At 48.5% G+C, this 22571-nt stretch overlaps 1 protein-coding gene across 1 annotated transcript; it reads left to right on the forward strand.

Annotated features, from left to right (window-relative positions):
* Positions 1-2360: 2360 nt before the first annotated feature.
* On the forward strand, positions 2361-20812 carry LOC137345913 (zinc-binding protein A33-like). The gene is made up of 6 exons (XM_068009160.1): positions 2361-3041; positions 3131-3226; positions 3319-3552; positions 4286-4308; positions 4405-4520; positions 19903-20812. Exons 1-6 carry the CDS (start codon positions 2631-2633, stop codon positions 20430-20432), a joined length of 1410 nt encoding a protein of 469 aa, XP_067865261.1. The 5' UTR covers positions 2361-2630; the 3' UTR covers positions 20433-20812.
* The last annotated feature ends 1759 nt before the right edge of the window (positions 20813-22571 follow it).

The raw sequence follows: 22571 nt of genomic DNA on the forward strand, positions 1-22571 counted from the left end.
AAAAAAGAAATGGAACATAGGAAAAATGTTTTTTATGCAGTGAGTGGTTAGGATCTGGAATGCACTGCCTGCGAGTGTGGTAGAGGCAGATTCAATCATGGCTTTCAAAAGGGATAATTAACTGACGATAAAAAGAATCACAGAACTATAGGGAAAAGAAGGGACTTGGTGAGTTGCTTTTGCAGAGAACCAGTACAGACATGATGGGCCGAATGGCCTCCTTCTGTGGTGGAAAATTCTATGATTCTAATATGCCAAATCTCATTAAATCTGGAAGGTGTCAGGTATGGGATTGAAGGGTTTTGACCCAGCGACAGTTGAAGGAACAGCAATATATTTCCAAATCAGAGTGGTGTGTGACTTAGAGGGGAACTTGCAGGTGTTGGTGTTCCCATGCATCTGCTGCTCTTGTTCTTCTAGGGGTCAGAGGTCATGGGTTTGGAAGGTGCTGGTGAAGAACCCTTTGTAAGTTTCTGCAGTGCATCTTGTAGAGAGTACACAGTGCTGCCACTGTACGCTGGCGGTGGAGGGAGTGAATATTTAAGGTGTTGGATGGGGTGCCAGTCAGGTGGAATGCATTGTCCTGGATGGTGTAGAACTTCTTGAGAGTTTTTGGAGCTGCACTCATCCAGGCAAGTGGACAGTATTCCACCACACTCCTGACTTGTGCCTTGTAGATGGTGAACAGACATTGGGGAGTCAGGAGGTGAGTTATTTGCTGCAGAATTCCCAGCCTCTGACCTGCTCATAATAGCCACAACTTTTATGTGGCTGCTCTAGTTCAGTTTCCGTTCAATGGTAACCCCCAGGATGTTGGTGATCTGGGATTCAGTGGTGGTAATGTCATTGAATGTTAATGGGAGATGGTTAGATCCTCTCTTTTTGGAAATGGTCATTGCCTAGCATTTATGTGGCGTGAATATTACTTGCCACGTATCAGCCCAAACCTGAATATTGTTCAGGTCTTGCTGCATGTGGGCGAGGACTGCTTCATTATCTGAGGAGTTGTAAATGAAACTGAACACTGTGCAATCATCAGCCACTATCCCCATTTCTGACCTTACAATGGAATGAAGTTCATTGATGAAGCAGCTGAAGATGGTTGGGCCTAGACCATTGCCCTGAAATCTCCTGCAGTGAAGTCATGGGACTGAGATGTTTGGCCTCCAACAACCACAATCTTTCTTTGGGCTAGGTATGACTCCAACCAGTGGAGAAGTTTACCCCAATTCCCATTGACTTCAATATTCCTAGAAAGAAAGACTTGCATTTATATAGCACCTTTCATGACCGCTGTAAGTCTCAAAGCACTTTACAGCCAATGAAGTAGTTTTTGAAGTGTAGTCACTGTTGTAATGCAGGAAATGCAACAGCCAATATGCACCCAGTAAACTTCCAGAAACAGCAATGTGATAATGACCAGGTAATCTGTTTTTTGTGATGTTGATTGAGGGATAAATATTGGCCAGGACACTGGAGATAACTCTCTGCTTTTCCTCAAAATAGTGCCATGGGATCCTTTACATCCACCAGAGGTCTCAGTTTAACATCGCATCTGAAAGATAACACCTCCAACAGTACAACACTCCCTCAGTACTGCACTGGAATGTCAGCCTTGACATTTATGCTCAAGCCCTGGAGTGGGACCTGAACCAGGAACCTTGTGATACAGTGGTAAGAGTCACTGAGCCAGGGCTGATGCTGGACTCATTTGATGCCACTCTCTGTTAAATGCTGTCTTGATGTCAAGGGTAGTCACCCTCACCTCACTTCTGCAATTCAGCTCTGCTGTCCCTGTTTGGACCAAGGCTGGGATGAGTTGCTCTGGTGAAACTGAAATGGAACATCGGGGAGCTAGTTATTGCTGAGTAAATGCCACTTGGTAGCACTGTCAATGTCGGGAGGATTCCAATATAATCGCTTGTTGTACATTGTGTTTGACAACATGCAAAGGATCTTACACATCAATGTGAAATCAGTTGAAAATTGCCAGGGTACATTCACCCTACAGTGTTAAAGGAAGAAATTTTTGTCAAGACAGCTTTTGGGTGATGTGAATACATGTCCCCCACTATAAATTACCTGAATGGTTCCAGCAGAGTGATACAGAGACACATACCTCGAACAAAGTGACCAGTGAGAGAGGATGATTAACATCGTGGATTTAAAGGGAAAGGACAGTGTGTGCTGTGCAATACCTTTCAGATTGTATGTCCCACAATGTTAAACACATCACCATCCATTCCTGGGGAGATGGTCACAGCTACTGTGAGACAGGAGTATATGAAGGAGAATAGCAGGATTTCCGTCACTCACAGGATTAAAACCCCGCCTCCTCCCTTCTCTCCACACAACCCAACTCCAACCCTCCCCGGACTTTCACCCTCCTCGGACTTTCACCCTCCACGACTGTCTTCGATTATTCTCCTTCAGCCTCTCACTCGTTGTATCCTGAATACTGCTCTAGGTTTTGTCTCCCCATGTAAAAGTGGTCGGAAATAGACAACTGTGCAATAATATTATCGGAGTATTGCAGTGAATTTAATCGGGAATCGCTGAACAGAAGGTTTTGGGCAGAGCAGTAACATTGAAACTGAAATCGGTTTAATCAGGAAGTGCCGAGTGTGAACATGGCTTCAAGACTGAATACTAAGAGTTGGACCGAGGATTTGAAATGTCCCATTTGTTTCGATTTCTTCACCGATCCGGTTTCACTGGAGTGTGGACACAACTTCTGCCGCTCCTGTATCACCCAGTGTTGGGAAAAGAAGGAGATAAACTCCTGCCCGGAATGTAGAGAGGAATTTCCGGAAAGAAACCTCAGGAAAAATCGGGTCTTAGTGAGTCTGACCGAGAAAGCTCGAAATTTAAAGATGAATCCGGAAGAGAAGGAAAGTAAAGTTCAGTGTGAGGAACATCGGGAAGAACTGAAGCTGTTTTGTGAAACTGACAAGAAATTGATCGGTGACACTTGTAGAGATTCGCGGGAACACAGAGACCACCGCGTCCTGCCCATTAAAGAAGCTGTTCAAATCTACAAGGTAAATGGAAACAGATTTCATCACCTGATTATTTTATCACACTTTCATGGTCTAACAGTTTATTTTCTGAATTTCTCTCCCAATCCCAGAATCGGGTGAAATCCTCCATAGATTCTCTCACAGGGAAGAAATCGGCGGCTATAGAAATGCAGCGGCGGCTGAAACAGAAGATTTCTGAAATCAGGGTAAAGTCTCCCTCTGCTGATTTTAGAAATATTAATTTTTTGTTGTTGTTTTTATTGCAGAAACTTGTTATTTTACACGTTTCATTTCACAGGAGCAGTCGAACAGTCTGCAGACCCACATCACATCCGAGTTCATTAAAATGTACCAGATTCTCACTGAGAAAAAACAGCGTTTAATCCGAGATCTCAGGGAACAAGAGGAACAAATTCTAGAATCAATGGAGAAAAATCTTTGTGACATTGAAGAGAATTTAAATGTTATTCAGGAAAAAGTTTCCAAGTTACAGAAGCAGATGGAACAAGAAGACGCAGTGAAATTTCTGAAGGTGAGGGATAATATTTCAGTTTAGTTCAGTGAAAGTGAAATGATCAGCTCTCTGTCTGTGTTTCTGCTCCGCACCAATCTCCTCCCACCCGACTACATTTCACCCAATTAATATATCCTTCTGTAATAAAAACAAGAAATGCTGGACAGACTCAGCAGGTCTGGCAGCATCTGTGGAGAGAGAAACAGAGTTAATGTTTCAGGTCAGTGACCCTTCTTCAGAACTAGCAGATATTAGAGATGTGAAAGGTTTTAAGCAAGTAAAGCAGGGGTGGGGCAAGAGCTAACAAAGGACAAGGTCACAGAGAATAACCGACCAGAAGGTCATTGGGCAAAGACAAACAATATGTTAATGGTCCTTCTGTTCCATTCTCTCTCATGTGATTATCCAGCTTCCCTGAAATGCATCTGGATTTCTCACCTCACTCACTCCCCGTGGTAGTGAGTTCCACATTCTCATCACTCTCTGGATTAAGATGTTTCCTGAATTCCCGATTGGATTTATTAGGACCTATGTAATGTTTATGGCCCCTATTTTTGAATCCCCCACATGCAGAAACATCTTCTCTGCAACGATTGTATTGACCCCTTTCATAATGTTAAAGATCTCTATCAGGTTATCTCTCAGTCTTCTCTTTTCTAGAGTAATGTAGATTAATCTTCACTGTTAGTTTTACCCTTTCAGTTCTCAGGTCAGTCTCTGTTAACTCAGATTGGTGTTTGATTTATTTCAGGAGGCAGCTTGTTGGAAGAGAAGGTAGGACATGAACTTAACTGGAACTCAGTGCAATTTGTAAAATAACTCTGAGAAGTATTTCTGGTCAATTTACAATTAACTGTTTAATATTTGCAGGATTAGTGATGTAGATCATACACTGTCATTAGCAGATGGTGCCCTGACCATCAAAAAATTCAACAGCGCTTTACCGTACCCAGTGTGGACAGAAATGCTGGATGCCATTAACGCCGGTAAAACTCAGATAAGTTCCTTTGTCCTGATTTATATCTTATAATTTGATTTGTTTTACATAAAAATATCAAAGAGAGTATCTTTAAGTATTTAGTTATAAAGGAACGTGGCTAAAAATGGCCCTGAGTGGAATTAAAGTTTTAGTCAAAAAACAAATCCGCCTTCTAAAAATCATCACCTTCAACTAGTCAGCTATAAATGTCAGCTCCCTGAACATCACCAATACAGGAACTCTCAGATAAATCACTGCCTCCAAAACCCATCAGTACTTTGTAAACTTCAGTTAGCAGAAAGCTCACCCTTCTCAGCTGAACCTTTCCTTCTCTAAAATACTCATCCTCCTGATGGATCTCCACCTTGTATGTCACACTCATGTCTATGACCAAGGTCAGCACAGGATGCCTGTGAATGAAGCTTTGTCTGCCTGTTGAGGGAGGAGGAGTGGGGAGGGATATGGAGTGAGCTGGTGTTCACTGTGGACGTGGGGAACAAGCACTGGATTGTAATCCATTTCCTTAAAGTGTCACCAAAGCCTATTTTCTCCATTGACTTGAGGTAACATGGCACTCACCCTCGGTGAATGTCTTTTATGCATCCAGGTAGAGTATTAGGTGGAGGTTTGGCAGTGGTGCATAACAGTGAATAACCACCTCTACACAAACAAACATGTTTGTTTCCATGGACCAGACTACAGATATCTGGTGGTAAGATCTTGGTCAATATTTACAAGTCAGCATTGAGGAGAAATTTAATTTTCTACAATAACCAAATGTGGTGACCTTTCTGTTCATATGTATGAACATGACTGTAGCTAAGTTAAGAGTGTCTGAGTCCCTGTCACCATCACATGGTGTAGGAGTTTCAATGGGAAGAGAGTAAGTTCTGTGATTCGGGCCTTGTAAAACTTGGGACTATGAGTTTGTGTGGGACCAGCTCACTACTTTTCTCCCAAGTTGCTCCTGCTGCTTGTCCCAGTGCCCTGTATCCACTGGGAGATTGTCCAGTTGGGAGTGAAGAGCATAGTTTAGGTCTTCACTCATGGTTACAGTGCTGTCCATACATGGAGTGAGTGTGAGGAATGTTGATGTGGCAACTCCTCATTCGGGGCACAGAACTGAAATTTCACTTTGGGTTCCCCTGTTATTTGAATTTCATTCGGCTGAAGTGATCTCCTCCTCCAGGAATGTGTATCTGCAGAGTATTGGGAAGGTTCCTGTTGATTAGTGTGATTATCCTCTGTTCTTGGCTGAGTAGAAGGTGATCAGTATTTGTCCCACCCACTCTCTCAGAAACTGGGCGTGTTCTGAGGACAGTGAGGAGAGTCTCCTGTAGAAATACCTCTTCCACCTGTCCCTTAATGTCAATCAGTTTTCTTTTGCCTGATTATGTGGTGGGTGTTTGTTGAGACTCTTGGATATAATGTTGTTGATGGGTTGTATTCTGGGTGATGTTGGTTTGCTGTGTCCAGGGTGTTTTATCTGTTCCTGGTGGGGGGAAGGGGAGTGAGTTGTCTCTGAAACTGGGCGTTACCCGGTTGATCCAGTTTAGCTTGTGTTCCTGGTCAGGCTGTTGAACCTATCGAAATGTGGGTCACATTATCTATATCCACTTGCTTCTCTACTTTTCACCTTTGAAATATATATTCGCTTCCCTTCCTTATCTTTTCCCCATGTGGTATCTCTCCTCTCCCTCCCTCTGCGGGATGTGTTCTTGTTCTGATTGGGTTTTTTCCCCTGAATGGAATAAATACACATTGGTGTTTTCACAGGATAATCTTTATCAAGACCCATTTAAACAGGCTGGAAAATGAGGAATCAATATGATGGCGATTTAATGCTTTTAAAATCAAATTACACCATCCAATCCATCCAGTGACCATGAGATTACTGGTACAGATAGATCACACAGTGACTGTGAGATTACTGGTACAGACAGATCACACAGTGACCGTGAGATAACTGGTACAGACAGATCACACAGTGACAGTGAGATTACTGGTACAGACAGATCACACAGTGACCGTGAGATAACTGGTACAGACAGATCAGACACTGACCATGAGATTACTGGTACAGACAGATCACAAACTGACCGTGAGATTACTGGTACAGACAGATCACAAACTGACCGTGAGATTACTGGTACAGACAGATCACACACTGACCATGAGATTACTGGTACAGACAGAACACACACTGACCGTGAGATTACTGGTACAGACAGATCACAAACTGACCGTGAGATTACTGGTACAGACAGATCACACACTGACCGTGAGATAACTGGTACAGACAGATCACACAGTGACCGTGAGATAACTGGTACAGACAGATCACATACTGACCGTGAGATAACTGGTACAGACAGATCACACAGTGACCGTGAGATTACTGGTACAGACAGATCACACACTGACTGTGAGATTACTGGTACAGACAGATCACACACTGACCGTGAGATTACTGGTAGGGACAGATCACACACTGACCGTGAGATTACTGGTACAGACAGATCGCACACTGACCGTGAGATTACAGGTACAGAGAGATCACACACTGACTGTGAGATTACTGGTACAGACAGATCACACACTGACCGTGAGATTACTGGTACAGACAGATCACACACTGACCGTGAGATTACAGGTACAGAGAGATCACACACTGACCGTGAGATTACAGGTACAGAGAGATCACACACTGACCGTGAGATTACTGGTACAGACAGATCACACAGTGACTGTGAGATCACTGGTACAGACACATCACACAGCGACCATTTTATTACTGCAATAGATTCTCAGGCGAAGTTGTAAACTTGTCATTCTAATCTTATGCTGGTTGAAGATGGAATCCAAATCCCACTGAGTTTTTGTGCGTTGTAACATTTATCGATCCAGAGCTTCTGACAGTTATCCGTCTGAAATCAGACAAATTAGCGCAAAGGAGCGCGGAATTTTAAACACAACTTTCATCAATTAAAAATCACCTTTTTTGTTGGTTTAAAAATTAATTCTCTGCAATTTGGCTGCACAAACAAATCTCCCCCCAATCCCCATTGAAACTCCCCGATCCCAGCGAGTCTCTCCCCCGATCCCCAGCGAGTCTCTCCCGATCCCCAGCGAGTCTCTCTCCCGATCCCCAGTGAGTCTCTCCCCGATCCCCAGTGAGTCTCTCTCCCGATCCCCAGTGAGTCTCTCCCCGATCCCCAGTGAGTCTCTCCCCCCGATCCCCAGTGAGTCTCTCTCCCCGATCCCCAGTGAGTCTCTCCCCCAATCCCCAGTGAGTCTCTCTCCCGATCCCCAGTGAGTCTCTCCCCCAAACCCCAGCGAGTCTCTCCCCCGATCCCCAGTGAGTCTCTCCCCCAATCCCCAGTGAGTCTCTCTCCCGATCCCCAGTGAGTCTCTCTCCCCGATCCCCAGTGAGTCTCTCCCCCAATCCCCAGTGAGTCTCTCTCCCGATCCCCAGTGAGTCTCTCCCCCAAACCCCAGCGAGTCTCTCCCCCGATCCCCAGTGAGTCTCTCCCCCAATCCCCAGCGAGTCTCTCCCCCGATCCCCAGTGAGTCTCTCCCCCCGATCCCCAGTGAGTCTCTCTCCCCGATCCCCAGTGAGTCTCTCCCCCAATCCCCAGTGAGTCTCTCCCCCGATCCCCAGTGAGTCTCTCCCCCAATCCCCAGCGAGTCTCTCCCCCGATCCCCAGTGAGTCTCTCCCCCAATCCCCAGTGAGTCTCTCTCCCGATCCCCAGTGAGTCTCTCCCCCAAACCCCAGCGAGTCTCTCTCCTGATCCCCGGTGAGTCTCTCCCCGATCCCCAACGAGTCTCTCCCCGATCCCCAGCGAGTCTCTCTCCCGATCCCCAGTGAGTCTCTCCCCCAAACCCCAGCGAGTCTCTCCCCCAAACCCCAGCGAGTCTCTCCCCGATCCCCAGTGAGTCTCTCCCCCAAACCCCAGCGAGTCTCTCCCGATCCCCAGCGAGTCTCTCCCCCGATCCCCAGTGAGTCTCTCTCCCGATCCCCAGTGAGTCTCTCCCCCGTTCCCCAGCGAGTCTCTCCCCCGATCCCCAGCGAGTCTCTCCCCCCGATCCCCAGTGAGTCTCTCTCCCCGATCCCCAGTGAGTGTCGCTCCCTGATCCCCAGCGAGTCTCTCCCCCGATCCCCAGCGAGTCTCTCCCCCCGATCCCCAGTTTGTCTCTCTCCCCGATCCCCAGCGAGTCTCTCTCCCGATCCCCAGTGAGTCTCTCCCCCAAACCCCAGCGAGTCTCTCCCCGATCCCCAGTGAGTCTCCCCCCCAAACCCCAGCGAGTCTCTCTCCTGATCCCCGGTGAGTCTCTCCCCGATCCCCAGCGAGTCTCTCCCCCGATCCCCAGCGAGTCTCTCTCCTGATCCCCAGTGAGTCTCTCCCCGATCCCCAGCGAGTCTCTCCCCCAAACCCCAGCGAGTCTCTCCCCGATCCCCAGTGAGTCTCTCCCCCAAACCCCAGCGAGTCTCTCCCCGATCCCCAGTGAGTCTCTCCCCCAAACCCCATCGAGTCTCTCCCCGATCCCCAGTGAGTCTCTCCCCCAAACCCCAGCGAGTCTCTCCCCGATCCCCAGCGAGTCTCTCCCCCGATCCCCAGCGAGTCTCTCCCCCAAACCCCATCGAGTCTCTCCCCGATCCCCAGTGAGTCTCTCCCCCAAACCCCAGCGAGTCTCTCCCCCGATCCCCAGCGAGTCTCTCCCCGATCTCCAGCGAGTCTCTCCCCCAAACCCCAGCGAGTCTCCCCCCGATCCCCAGCGAGTCCCTCCCCGATCCCCAGCGAGTCTCTCTCCCCGATCCCCAGTGAGTCCCTCCCCGATCCCCAGTGAGTCTCCCAGATCCCCAGCGAATCTCTCCTCGATCCCCAGCGAGTCTCCCCCCCGATCCCCAGCGAATCTCCCCCCGATCCCCAGTGAGTCTCTCCCCCGATCCCCAGCGAGTCTCTCTCCCCGATCCCCAGTGAGTCTCTCCCCCAAACCCCAGCGAGTCTCTCCCCGATCCCCAGCGAGTCTCTCCCCCGATCCCCAGCGAGTCTCTCCCCGATCTCCAGCGAGTCTCTCCCCCAAACCCCAGCGAGTCTCCCCCCGATCCCCAGCGAGTCCCTCCCCGATCCCCAGCGAGTCTCTCTCCCCGATCCCCAGTGAGTCTCCCAGATCCCCAGCGAATCTCTCCTCGATCCCCAGCGAGTCTCCCCCCCGATCCCCAGCGAATCTCCCCCCGATCCCCAGCGAGTCTCCCCCCCGATCCCCAGTGAGTCCCTCCCCGATCCCCAGTGAGTCTCTCTCCCGATCCCCAGTGAGTCCCTCCCCGATCCCCAGTGAGTCCCTCCCCGATCCCCAGTGAGTCTCTCTCCCGATCCCCAGCGAGTCTCCCCCCCGATCCCCAGCGAATCTCCCCCCGATCCCCAGTGAGTCCCTCCCCGATCCCCAGCGAGTCTCTCTCCCCGATCCCCAGTGAGTCCCTCCCCGATCCCCAGTGAGTCTCTCTCCCGATCCCCAGTGAGTCCCTCCCCGATCCCCAGTGAGTCTCTCTCCCCCGATCCCCAGGATTACCCCAATATTAACTGGGATAGTTTTAGTGTGAAAGGAATTGAGGGAGCAGATTTATTGAGGTGCATTCAGGAGAACTTTTTTGCCCAGTCTGTAGCAAGTCCATCAGGGGAAGGCAGTTTTAGACTTAGTTTTAGGAAATGAAGATGGGCAGGTGGACGGAGTGGCAGTGGGAGAGTATTTTGGTGGTAGCGATCATAATTCAATCAGTTTTAACATAATTATGGAAAAGGACAGAGATAGAACAGGAATTAGAGTTCTCAATTGGGGCAAAGCCAGTTTTACTAAACTGAGGAGTGATTTAGTGAAAGTGGACTGGAAACAGCTACGAGAAGGTAAATCAGTGTCAGAACAGTGGGAGGCATACAAAGGGGAGATTCAAGGGGTTCAGGGGAAACATGTTCCCACAAAGAAAAAGGGTGAAGCGGCCAAACCTGGAGCCCCATGGATGTCAAGGAGCCTACAGGGTAAGATAAGGCAGAAAAGGAAAGCTTATGTCCGACACCGAGAACACAATACTACAGAAAGCCGAGAGGAGTATAGAAAGTGGAGGGGTGAAATCAAAAAGGAAATTAGGAAAGCCAAGAGAGGGCGTGAAAGAATATTGGCAAACAAAATCAAGGTGAACCCAATGGAGTTTTATCAATACGTTAAGAGTAAGAGGATAACTAAGGAGAGAGTAAGGCCCATAAAAGACCAAAAAGGTAACCAATGTGTAGGAACGGAAGATATTGGTATGGTTCTTAACGAAAACTTTGCGTCTGTCTTCACAAAAGAGGGGGACAATGCAGATATTGTAGTTAAGGAGGAAGAGTGTGAAATATTGGATGTGATAAACATAGGGAGAGTGGAAGTATTAATGGGATTAGCATCCTTGAAAATTGATAAATCACCAGGGCCAGAGGAAATGTATTCTAGGCTGTTCAAAGAAGTGAGAGGGGCATTGCAGAGGGCCTGACCATCATTTTCCAATCCTCACTGGATACAGGTGTGGTGTGGAGAATTGCTAACGTACCTCTGTTTAAAAAGGGAGCGAAGGATAGACTGAATAATTACAGGCCAGTCAGTCTAACCTCAGTAGTGGACAAATTATTGGAATCTATTCTGAGAGACAGGATAAGCTGTCATTTAGAAAGGCACAGGTTAATCAAGGATATTCAGCATGGATTTGTTAAGGAAGATCTTGTTTGACCAACTTGATCAAATTTACTGAAGAAGTAACAAGGAAAATAAAGAGGGTAGTGCAGTTGACATGGTCTACATGGATTTTAGCAAGGCTTTTGACAAGGTCCCACATAGCAGACTGGTTAAAAAAATAAAATCCCATGGGATCCAGGGAAATGTAGCAAGGTGGATACAAAATTGGCTCAGTGGCAGGAAACAAAGGGTAATTGTTGACGGCTGTTTTAGCGACTGGAGGGCTGTTTCCATTGGTGTTCTGAAGGGCTCAATACTGGGTCCCCTGCTTTTTGTAGTATATATTAACGGTTTGGATGTAAATGTAGGGGCCATGATCAAGAAGTTTGTGGATGACACAAAAATTGGCCGTGTGGTAGACAGTGAGGAGGATAGCTGTAGCCTGCAGGAAGATATTGATGGTTTGGGCTGATGGGCAGAAATTGGAATTCAATTTGGAGAAGTGTGAGGTGATGCATTTGGGGAGGTCAAACAAGGCAAAGGAATACACGATTAATGGGAAAATACTGAGAAGTGTCGAGGAAGTGAGGGACCTTAGTGTGAATGTCCACAGACCCCTAAAGTTAGCAGGACAGGTCAATAAGGTGGTTAAGAAGTCAGATGGAATCCTTTCCTTCACTAGCCAGTGAGGCTAGAAATAGGAAGATAGTGCAGCTAAACACGTGGCTGAACAGCTGGTGTAGAAGGGAGGGTTTCAGATATCTGGACCATTGGGCTCTCTTCAGGGACAGATGGGACCTGTACAAGAAGGACGGGTTGCATCTAAACTGGAGGGGCACTAATATCCTGGCTGCAAGGTTTGCTAGCGTCACTCGGGAGGGTTTAAACTAGTGTGGCAGGGGGGTGGGAACCAGAGCAGTAGGACAGCTAGTGAAGTAAATGAGGAGGACAGACTAAATAAGGCCAGTAGGACTAAGAGGAAGAGCAGGCAGGGAGATGTTGCTGAGCACAGCGGGACTGGTGGTCTGAAGTGCATTTGTTTCAATGCGAGAAGTATAACAGGTAAGGCAGATGAACTTAGAGCTTGGATTAGTACTTGGAAATATGATGTTGTTGCTATTACAGAGACTTGGTTGAGGGAAGGGCAGGATTGGCAGCTAAATGTTCCAGGCTTTAGAAGCTTTAGGCGGGATAGAGGGGGATGTAGAAGGGGTGGGGGAGTTGCATTACTGGTTAAGGAGAATATCACAGCTGTACTGCGGAAGGACACCTCAGAGGGGTCATGCAGCGAGGCAATATGGGTGGAGCTCAGGAATAGGAAGAGTGCAGTCACAATGTTGGGGGTTTACTACAGCCCTCCCAACAGCCAGCGGGAGGTAGAGGAGCAGGTTTTAGATAGATTTTGGAAAGATGTAAAGGTAACAGGGTTGTAGTGGTGGGTGATTTTAACTTCCCCAATATTGACTGGGACTCACTTAGCGCTAGGGGCTTGGATGGGGCAGAATTTGTGAGGAGCATCCTGGAGGGCTTCTTGAAACAGTATGGAGATAGTCCAACTAGGGATGGGGCCATTCTGGACCTGGTATTGGGGAATGAGCTGGCCAGGTGGTCGAAGTTTCAGTGGGGGAGCATGTCGGGAGCAGTGACCATAATTCCATAAGTTTTAAGGTACTTGTGGATAAGGATAAGAATAGTCCTCGGGTGAAGGTGCTAAATTGGGGGAAAGCTAATTATAACAATATTAGGCAGGAACTGAAGAATTTAGATTGGGGGCGGCTGTTTGAGAGTAAATCAACATCTGACATGTGGGAGTCTTTCAAATGTCAGTTGATTAGAATCCAGGACCAGCATGGTCCTATGAGGAAGAAAGACAAGTTTGGCAAGTTTCGGGAAGCTTGGATAACACGGGATATTGTGAGCCTAGTCAAAAAGAAAAAGGAAGCATTTGTAAGGGCTGGAAGGCTTGGAACAGATGAAGCACTTGAGGAATATAAAGACAGTAGGAAGGAACTTAAGCAAGGAGTTAGGAGGGCTAAAAGGGGTGATGAAAAGTCATTGGCAAACAGGATTAAGGAAAATCCCAAGGCTTTTTATACATATATAAAGAGCAAGAGGGTAACCAGGGAAAGGGTTGGCCTACTCAAGAACAGAGATGGGAATCTATGTGTGTAGCCAGAGGAAATGAGCGAGGTGATAAATGAGTACTTTGCATCAGTATTCACCAAGGAGAAGGACTTGGTGGATGATAAGCCTAGGGAAGGGAGTGCAGATAGTCTCAGCCATCTCATTATCAAAAAGGAGGAGGTGTTGGGTGTCTTGCAAAGCATTAAGGTAGATATGCCCCCAGGGCCTGATGGGATCCAACCTAGAATACTGAGGGAGGCAAGGGAAGAAATTGCTGGGGCCTTGCCAGAAATCTTTGCATCCTCATTGGCTACAGGTGAGATCCCAGAGGACTGGAGAATAGCCAATGTTGTTCCTTTGTTTAAGAAGGATAGCAAGGATAATCCAGGAAATTATAGGCCAGTGAGCCTTACGTCAGTGGTAGGGAAATTATTCGAGAGGATTCTTCGGGACAGGATTTACTCCCATTTGGAAACAAACGAACTTATTAGCGAGAGACAGCATGGTTTTGTGAAGGGGAGGTCGTGTCTCACTAATTTGATTGAGATTTTTGAGGAAGTGACGAAGATGATTGATGAGGGAAGGGCAGTGGATGTTGTCTATATGGACTTTAGTAAAGCCTTTGACAAGGTCCCGCATGGCAGCTTGGTGCAAAAGGTGAAGTCACACGGGATCAGAAGGGAGCTGGAAAGATGGATACAGAACTGGCTCAGTCACAGAAGACAGAGGGTAACAGTGGATGGGTGCTTTTCTGAATGGAGGAATGTGACTAGTGGTTTTCCGCAGGGATCAGTTCTGGGACCTTTGCTGTTTGTAGTATATATAAATGGTTTGGAGGAAAATGTAGCTGGTCTGATTAGTAAGTTTGCGGACGACACAAAGGTTGGTGGAGTTGCGGATAATGATGAGGATTGTCAGAGGATACAGCAGGATATAGATCGGTTGGAGACTTGGGCGGAGATATGGCAGATGGAGTTTAATCCGGACAAATGTGAGGTAATGCATTTTGGAAGGTCTAATGCAGGTGGGAGGTATACAGTAAATGGCAGAACCCTTAGGAGTATTGACAGGCAGAGAGATCTGGGCGTACAGGTTCACAGGTCACTGAAAGTGGCAACGCAGGTGGATAAGGTGGTCAAGAAGGCATACGGCATGCTTGCCTTCATCGGTCGGGGCATAGAGTATAAAAATTGGCAAGTCATGTTGCAGCTGTACAGAACTTTAGTTAGGCCACACTTAGAATATTGCGTACAATTCTGGTCGCCACACTTCCAGAAGGACGTGGAGGCTTTGGAGAGGGTACAGAGGAGGTTTACCAGGATGTTGCCTGGTCTGGAGGGCATTAGCTATGAGGAGAGGTTGGAAAAACTCGGATTGTTTTCACTGGAACGACGGAGGTGGAGGGGCGACATGATAGAGGTTTACAAAGTTATGAGCGGCATGGACAGAGTGGATAGTCAGAAGCTTTTTCCCAGGGTGGAAGAGTCAGTTACGAGGGGACATAGGTTTAAGGTGCGAGCGGCAAAGTTTAGAGGGGATGTGCGAGGCAAGTTTTTTACACAGAGGGTGGTGAGTGCCTGGAACTTGCTGCGAGGGGAGGTGGTAGAAGCAGATACGATAGCGACGTTTAAGAGACATCTTGACAAATATATGAATAGGAAGGGAATAGAGGGATATGGGCCCCGGAAGTGCAGAAGGTGTTAGTTTCGGCAGGCATCAAGATCGGCGCAGGCTTGGAGGGCCGAATGCCCTGTTCCTGTGCTGTACTGTTCTTTGTTCTTTGTTCTAGCCGAGGTATAGAATACAAAAACAGGAAGGTTATGCTGGAACTGTATAAATCATTGGTTAGGCCACAACTTGAGTGCTGCGTGTAGTTCTGGTCACTGCATTATCGAAAGTGTTTAATTGCACTAGAGAGAGTAGAGGGGAGATTTATGAGGATGTTGCCAGGACTGGAAAAATGCAGCGATGAGGAAAGATTGGATCGGCTGGGGTTGTTCTCCTTGGAACAGAGAAGGCTGACGGGAGATCTGATTGAAATGTACAACATTTTGAGGGGCCTGGATAGAGTGGAAGTGAAGGGTCTGTTCACCTTAGCAGAGAGGTCAGTGATGAGGGGGCATAGATTTAAAGTGATTGGTGGAAAAATTAGAGGGGAGATGAGGAAAAACCTTTTCACCCAGAGGGTGGTGATAGTCTGGAACTCACTGCCTGAAAGAGCAGTTGAGGCAGAGACCCTCAACTGATTCAAAAGGAGTCTGGATATGCACAAGTGCTGTCAGCTGCAGGGCTACGGACCAAATGCGGGAAGGTGGGATTAGATTGGATGGATCGTTTTTTATCCGGCACAGACGCGATGGGCCAAGTGGCCTCTTTCTGTGCCTTAAACATTTTATTATTCTACGGTCCCCGGCAAGTATCTCCCCCCGATCCGCAGCAAGGCTCAACCCCGATTACCAGGGAGTCTCTCCACCTCATCCCCAGCGAGTGTCTCTCCCCGATCCCCAGGGAATCTCTCCCCCACGCACTGTTCCCCACCGAGTCTCTCCCCCGATCCCCAGCAAGTCTCTGTCCCCCAATCCCCAGCAAGTGTATCTCCCCCAATCCCCAGGGTGTCTCTCCACCTACCCCGATCCCCAGGGAATCTTTACTCCCTCCAGTCCACAAGGAATCTCTCCCCATCGCCCCTCAGGGCGTCTCTGCCCTGATTCCCAGTGAGTCTCTCCCCTGATCCCCAGTAGTCTATTTATTTATTTAGAGAAACAGCACTGAAACAGGCCCATCGGCCCACCAAGTCTGTGCCGCCCAACATCCATCCATTTATACTAACCCTACAGTAATCCCATATTCCCTACCACCTACCTACACTAGCGGCAATTTACAACGGCCAATTTACCCACCACCTGCAAGTCTTTGTCTGTGGGAGGAAACCGGAGCACCCGGCAAACAAAGAACAAAGAAAAGTACAGTACAGGAACAGGACATTCAGCCCTCCAAGCCTGCGCCGATCTTGATACCTGCCTAAACTAAAACCTTCTGCACTTCTGGGGTCCATATCCCTCTATTCCCATTCTATTCATGTATTTGTCAAGATGCCTTTTAAATGTCGCTATCGTACCTGCTTCCACCACCTCTCCCGGAAGCAAGTTCCAGGCACTCACCACCCTCTGTGTAAAGAACTTGCCTCGCACATCCCCTCTAAACTTTGCCCAATTCACCTTAAACCTATGTCCCCTAGTAACTGACTCTTCCACCCTGGGAAAAAGCTTCTAACTATCCACTCTGTCCATGCCACTCATAACTTTGTAAACCTCTATCATGTCGCCCCTCCACCTCCGTCATTCCAGTGAAAACAAACCGAGTTTTTCCAACCTCTCCTCATAGCTAATGCCCTCCAGACCAGGCAACATCCTGGTAAACCTCTTCTGTACCCTCTCCAAAGCCTCCACGTCCTTCTGGTAGTGTGGCGACCAGAACTGCACGCAATATTCTAAGTGTGGCCTAACTAAAGTTCTGTACAGCTGCAAGATGACTTGCCAATTTTTATACTCTAAGCCAAAAGACTTGCAGGTTGGTAGGTAAATTGGCCATTATAAATTGCCCCCAGTATAGGTAGCTGATAGGGAAATATAGGGACAGGTGGGGATGTGGTAGGAATTTGGGATTAGTGTAGGATTAGTATAAATGGGTGGTTGATGGTCGGCACAGACTTGGTGGGCCAAAGGGCCTGTTTCAGTGCTGTATCGCTAAAACTAAAAAAAAACTATCTTATCCACCTGCGTTGCCACTTTCAGTGACCTGTGGACCTGTACGCCCAGATCTCTCTGCCTGTCAATACTCCTAAGGGTTTTGCCATTTACTGTATACTTCCCACCTGCATTAGACCTTCCAAAATGCATTACCTCACATTTGTCCGGATTAAACTCCATCTGCCATTTCTCTGCCCAAGTCTCCAACCGATCTATATCCTGCTGTATCCTCTGACAATCCTCATCACTATCCGCAACTCCACCAACCTTTGTGTCGTCCGCAAACTTACTAATCAGACTAGCTACATTTTCCTCCAAATCATTTATATATACTACAAACAGCAAAGGTCCCAGCACTGATCCCTGCGGAACACCACTAGTCACATCCCTCCATTCAGAAAAGCACCCTACCACTGCTACCCATTCTCTTCTATGACAGAGCCAGTTCTGTATCCATCTTTCCAGCTGCCCTCTGATCCCGTGTGACTTCACCTTTTGTACCAGTCTGCCATGAGGGACCTTGTTAAAGGCTTTACTGAAGTCCACATAGATAACATACACTGCCCTTCCTTCATCAATCATCTTCGTCACTTCATCAAAAAACTCAATCAAATTAGTGAGACACGACCTCCCCTTCACAAAACCATGCTGCCTCTTGCTAATAAGTTTGTTTGTTTCCAAATGGGAGTAAACCCTGTCCCGAAGAATCCTCTCTAATAATTTCCCGACCACTGATGTAAGGCTCACTGGCCTATAATTTCCTGGATTATCCTTGCTATCCTTCTTAAACAAAGGAACAACATTGGCTATTCTCCAGTCCTCTGGGACCTCACCTGTAGCCAATGAGGATGCAAAGATTTCTGGCAAGGCCCCAGCAATTTCTTCCCTTGCCTCCCTTAGTATTCTGGGGTAGATCCCATCAGGCCCTGGGGGCATATCTACCTTAATGCTTTGCAAGACGCCCAACACCTCCTCCAGTCACAGAGAGAACTTGCAAACTCCACACAGGCAGTACCCAGAATCGAACCCGGGTCCCTGGAGCTGTGATGCTGCAGTACTAGCCACTGCCCCACAGTGCCGCACTATCCCCTGATCCCCAGTCAGTCTTTCCCCTGATCCCCAGTCAGTCTTTCCCCTGATCCCCAGTCAGTCTCTCCCCTGATCCCCAGTCAGTCTCTCCCCTGATCCCCAGTCAGTCTCTCCCCTGATCTCCAGTCAGTCTCTCCCCTGATCCCCAGTCAGTCTCTCCCCTGATCCCCAGTCAGTCACTCCCCTGATCCCCAGTCAGTCTCTCCCCTGATCCCCAGTCAGTCTCTCCCCTGATCCCCAGTCAGTCACTCCCCTGATCCCCAGTCAGTCTCTCCCCTGATCTCCAGTCAGTCTCTCCCCTGATCCCCAGTCTCTCCCCTGATCCCCAGTCAGTCTCTCCCCTGATCTCCAGTCAGTCTCTCCCCTGATCCCCAGTCAGTCTCTCCCCTGATCTCCAGTCAGTCTCTACCCTGATCTCCAGTCAGTCTCTCCCCTGATCCCCAGTCTCTCCCCTGATCTCCAGTCAGTCTCTACCCTGATCCCCAGTCAGTCTCTCCCTGATCCCCAGTCAGTCTCTCCCCTGATCCCCAGTCTCTCCCCTGATCTCCAGTCAGTCTCTACCCTGATCCCCAGTCAGTCTCTCCCCTGATCTCCAGTCAGTCTCTCCCCTGATCCCCAGTCAGTCTCTCCCCTGATCCCCAGTCAGTCTCTCCCCTGATCTCCAGTCAGTCTCTCCCTGATCCCCAGTCAGTCTCTCCCCTGATCCCCAGTCAGTCTCTCCCCTGATCCCCAGTCAGTCTCTCCCCTGATCTCCAGTCAGTCTCTCCCCTGATCTCCAGTCAGTCTCTACCCTGATCCCCAGTCAGTCTCTCCCCTGATCTCCAGTCAGTCTCTCCCCTGATCCCCAGTCAGTCTCTCCCCTGATCTCCAGTCAGTCTCTCCCCTGATCCCCAGTCAGTCTCTCCCCTGATCTCCAGTCAGTCTCTCCCCGATCCCAGTCAGTCTCTCCTCTGATCCCCAGTGAGTCTCTCCCCTGATCACCAGTCTCTCCTCTGATCCCCAGTCAGTCTCTCCCTTGATCCCCAGTCAGTCTCTGCCCTGATCCCCAGTCAGTCTCTCCCCCGATCGCCAGTCAGTCTCTCCCCTGATCCCCAGTCAGTCTCTCCCCTGATCTCCAGTCAGTCTCTCCCCTGATCTCCAGTCAGTCTCTCCCCTGATCCGCACTGAGTCTCTCTCCCCGATCCCAGTCAGTCTCTCCTCTGATCCCCAGTCAGTCTCTCCCCTGATCTCCAGTCAGTCTCTCCCCTGATCCGCACTGAGTCTCTCTCCCCGATCCCAGTCAGTCTCTCCTCTGATCCCCAGTCAGTCTCTCCCCCGATCCCCAGTCAGTCTCTCCCCCTGATCCCCAGTCAGTCTCTCCCCCGATCCCCAGTCAGTCTCTCCCCCGATCCCCAGTCAGTCTCTCCCCTAATCCCCAATCAGTCTCTCCCCTGATCTCCAGTCAGTCTCTCCCCTGATCCCCAGTCTCTCCTCTGATCCCCAGTCAGTCTCTCCCCTAATCCCCAATCAGTCTCTCCTCTGATCCCCAGTCAGTCTCTCCCCTAATCCCCAGTCAGTCTCTCCCCCGATCCCCAGTCAGTCTCTCCTCTGATCCCCAGTCAGTCTCTCCCCTAATCCCCAGTCAGTCTCTCCCCTAATCCCCAATCAGTCTCTGCCCTGATCCCCAGTCAGTCTCTCCCCCGATCCCCAGCGAGTCTCTAATTCTCTGCTTTTTCTCCCAGTCTCTGTGACCCTGGATGTGGAAACAGCGAATCCAGAGCTCGAGGTGTCTGAGGATCTGAAGAGTGTGAGACGGACCCAGACCAATGGGAGTCTCCCTGACATCGAGAAGAGGTTTACAGTCTGGTCCTGTGTGCTGGGATCAGAGGGATTCACATCGGGGAGACATTATTGGGAGGTGGAGGTGGTGGGGAATGAGGACTGGAGTCTGGGAGTAGCCGCAGAGTCTGTGGACAGGAAGAGAACAGTCAGAGAGAGTCCGGAGAATGGATTCTGGACCATTGAGCGGGTTTGGGATCAGTTTAATATAAACTCCTCTCCTCGATCTCGTCTTCCTGACGATCAGATTCCCGGGAAGGTGGGAATTTTTCTCAGTTATGAGTCCGGGACAGTTTCATTTTACAACGCGGACACCAAGTCCCATCTCCACACTTTCACTGGGAATAAATTCACGGAGAAACTTTATCCTTTCTTCCGGAACTGGCATTTAAACCAGTGTCTGAGAATCTGCTCCGATCAGATCAGGATCTGAAAAAGGGGCGGGCCTCAGAGCGGACACATCATCACTGACATCACAATGACCTGACCCCAGGAGCAAAGGTCAGAAGTTGGGGAGTCAGAGGTTGGGGGTTAACCCAGGTTGTCTCTAAATGTACCATTTAACTTCCAAATTATACATTGTAAAATCCCAATCAGACTGTAAATAAAACCAATACAAATATAAATGTCAGCAGATTAAAATAAAAAGTAAATTAAATATCTTGTGTCTCTCCTTCCTTCATTCACTCCCTGCTTCAGTCAGTCAAACCACCCAGTCCCGTCCTCCATCTCTTCACCTGTTTCCCAGTCTGGAGCTGTGATTTCTTCTGTGTTTCCATTTCTCACTCTGCACCCACAACATGAAAGCCTGAGGGAGAAATTCAAATATTGAAGGAGGAAAATACTGCATTTCCATGGAGTCTGGGGATGTGATCATTGTAATATTTGAATTTTACATTAAAATCATCTTTTTCTGTTTCATTTTAAGCAGTTTTGTTTACGTTGGATTGTTGATCCTGAAAGGAATAAAAAACTGATATTTGTATTTTCAACGAGAACATCAATTCCATCCAACTCCTCACCTTATCACACACAGACACACTGGGAATGTAATCGGATGCTCAGACTGTTTGATATTTTAGTCACATTCTTCAGGGAAATGTGTGCAGCCGGTAACAACTCCATTCCAGCCCTTTCTCATCACTCCCCCATTCACATGTCTACACAATCTAACGGTGCCATTCACTGGCACAAACAGTAATTCACCCTGCACTAGTTATTGAAAGTTAGTAAACCAGTCACCAGAATGGAGGAGGCTCATTATCACCAAAACATCTGGAAATAATAACAGAGCAACATCACCACCAGGTGACCAGAATCTTCTTTGGCCTCCTTATCTCGAGAGACAATGTGTAAGCGCCTGGAGGTGGTCAGTGGTGTGTGCAGCAGTGCCTGGAGTGGTAAGAAAGGCTAATTCTAGAGTGACAGGCTCTTCCACAGGTGCTGCAGAAAAATTTGTTTGTCGGGGCTGTTGCACAGTTGGCTCTCCCCTTGCGCCTCTGTCTTTTTTCCTGCCAACTGCTAAGTCTCTTCGACTCACCACATTTTAGCCCCGCCTTTATGGCTGCCCGCCAGCTCTGGTGAACGCTGGCAACTGACTCCCACGACATGTGATCAATGTCACAGGACCTCATGTCGTGTTTGCAGACGTCTTTAAAGCGGAGATATGGACGGCCGGTGGGTCTGATACCAGTGACCAGCTCGCTGTACAGTGTGTCTTTGGGGATCCTGCTATCTTCCATGCAGCTCACATGGCCAAGCCATCTCAAGCGCCGCTGACTCAGTAGTGTGTATATGCTGGGGATGTTGGCTGCCTCGAGGACTTCTGTGTTGGCGATACGGTCCTGCCACCTGATACCAAGTATTCACCGGAGGCAGCGAAGATGGAATGAATTGAGACGTCGCTCTTGGCTGACATACGTTGTCCAGACCTCACTGCCATAGAGCAAGGTACTGAGGACACAGGCTTGATACACTCGGACCTTTGTGTTCCATGTCAGTGCGCCATTTTCCCACACTCTCTTGGCCAGTCTGGACATAGCAGTGGAAGCCTTTCCCATGCACTTGTTGATTTCTGCATCTAGAGACAGGTTACTGGTGATAGTTGAGCCTAGGTAGGTGAACTCTTGAACCACGTGGTTGCCAATATTGATGGACGGAGCATTTCTGACGTCCTGCCCCATGATGTTCGTTTTCTTGAGGCTGATGGTTAGGCCAAATTCATTGCAGGCAGCCGCAAACCTGTCGATGAGACTCTGCAGGCACTCTTCAGTGTGAGATGTTAAAGCAGCATCGTCAGCAAAGATGAGGCCTTTCCGTACTTTGGACTTCGCTCTTAGACGGGCAAGGTTGAACAACCTGCCCCCTGATCTTGTGTGGAGGGAAATTCCTTCTTCAGAAGACTTGTACGCATGTGAGAGCAGCAGGGAGAAGAAAATCCCAAAAAGTGTGGGTGCGAGAACACAGCCCTGTTTCACGCCACTCAGGATAGGAAAGGGGTCTGATGAGGAGCCACCATGTTGAATTGTGCCTTTCATATTGTCATGGAATGAGGTGATGATACTGAGTAGCT

Source organism: Heterodontus francisci, chromosome 29, assembly GCF_036365525.1.
Source record: "Heterodontus francisci isolate sHetFra1 chromosome 29, sHetFra1.hap1, whole genome shotgun sequence".
In the NCBI taxonomy this organism is placed as follows: domain Eukaryota; kingdom Metazoa; phylum Chordata; class Chondrichthyes; order Heterodontiformes; family Heterodontidae; genus Heterodontus; species Heterodontus francisci.

Excerpts from the sequence above, each read along its gene's own strand:
- LOC137345913 (XM_068009160.1), top strand. The coding sequence starts at position 2,631 with ATGGCTTCAAGACTGAATACTAAGAGTTGGACCGAGGATTTGAAATGT. Across the intron at positions 3,227-3,318 it reads AGAAGATTTCTGAAATCAGG|GAGCAGTCGAACAGTCTGCA; the intron begins GTAAAGTCTCCC and ends TTCATTTCACAG. Across the intron at positions 4,309-4,404 it reads GCAGCTTGTTGGAAGAGAAG|GATTAGTGATGTAGATCATA; the intron begins GTAGGACATGAA and ends TAATATTTGCAG.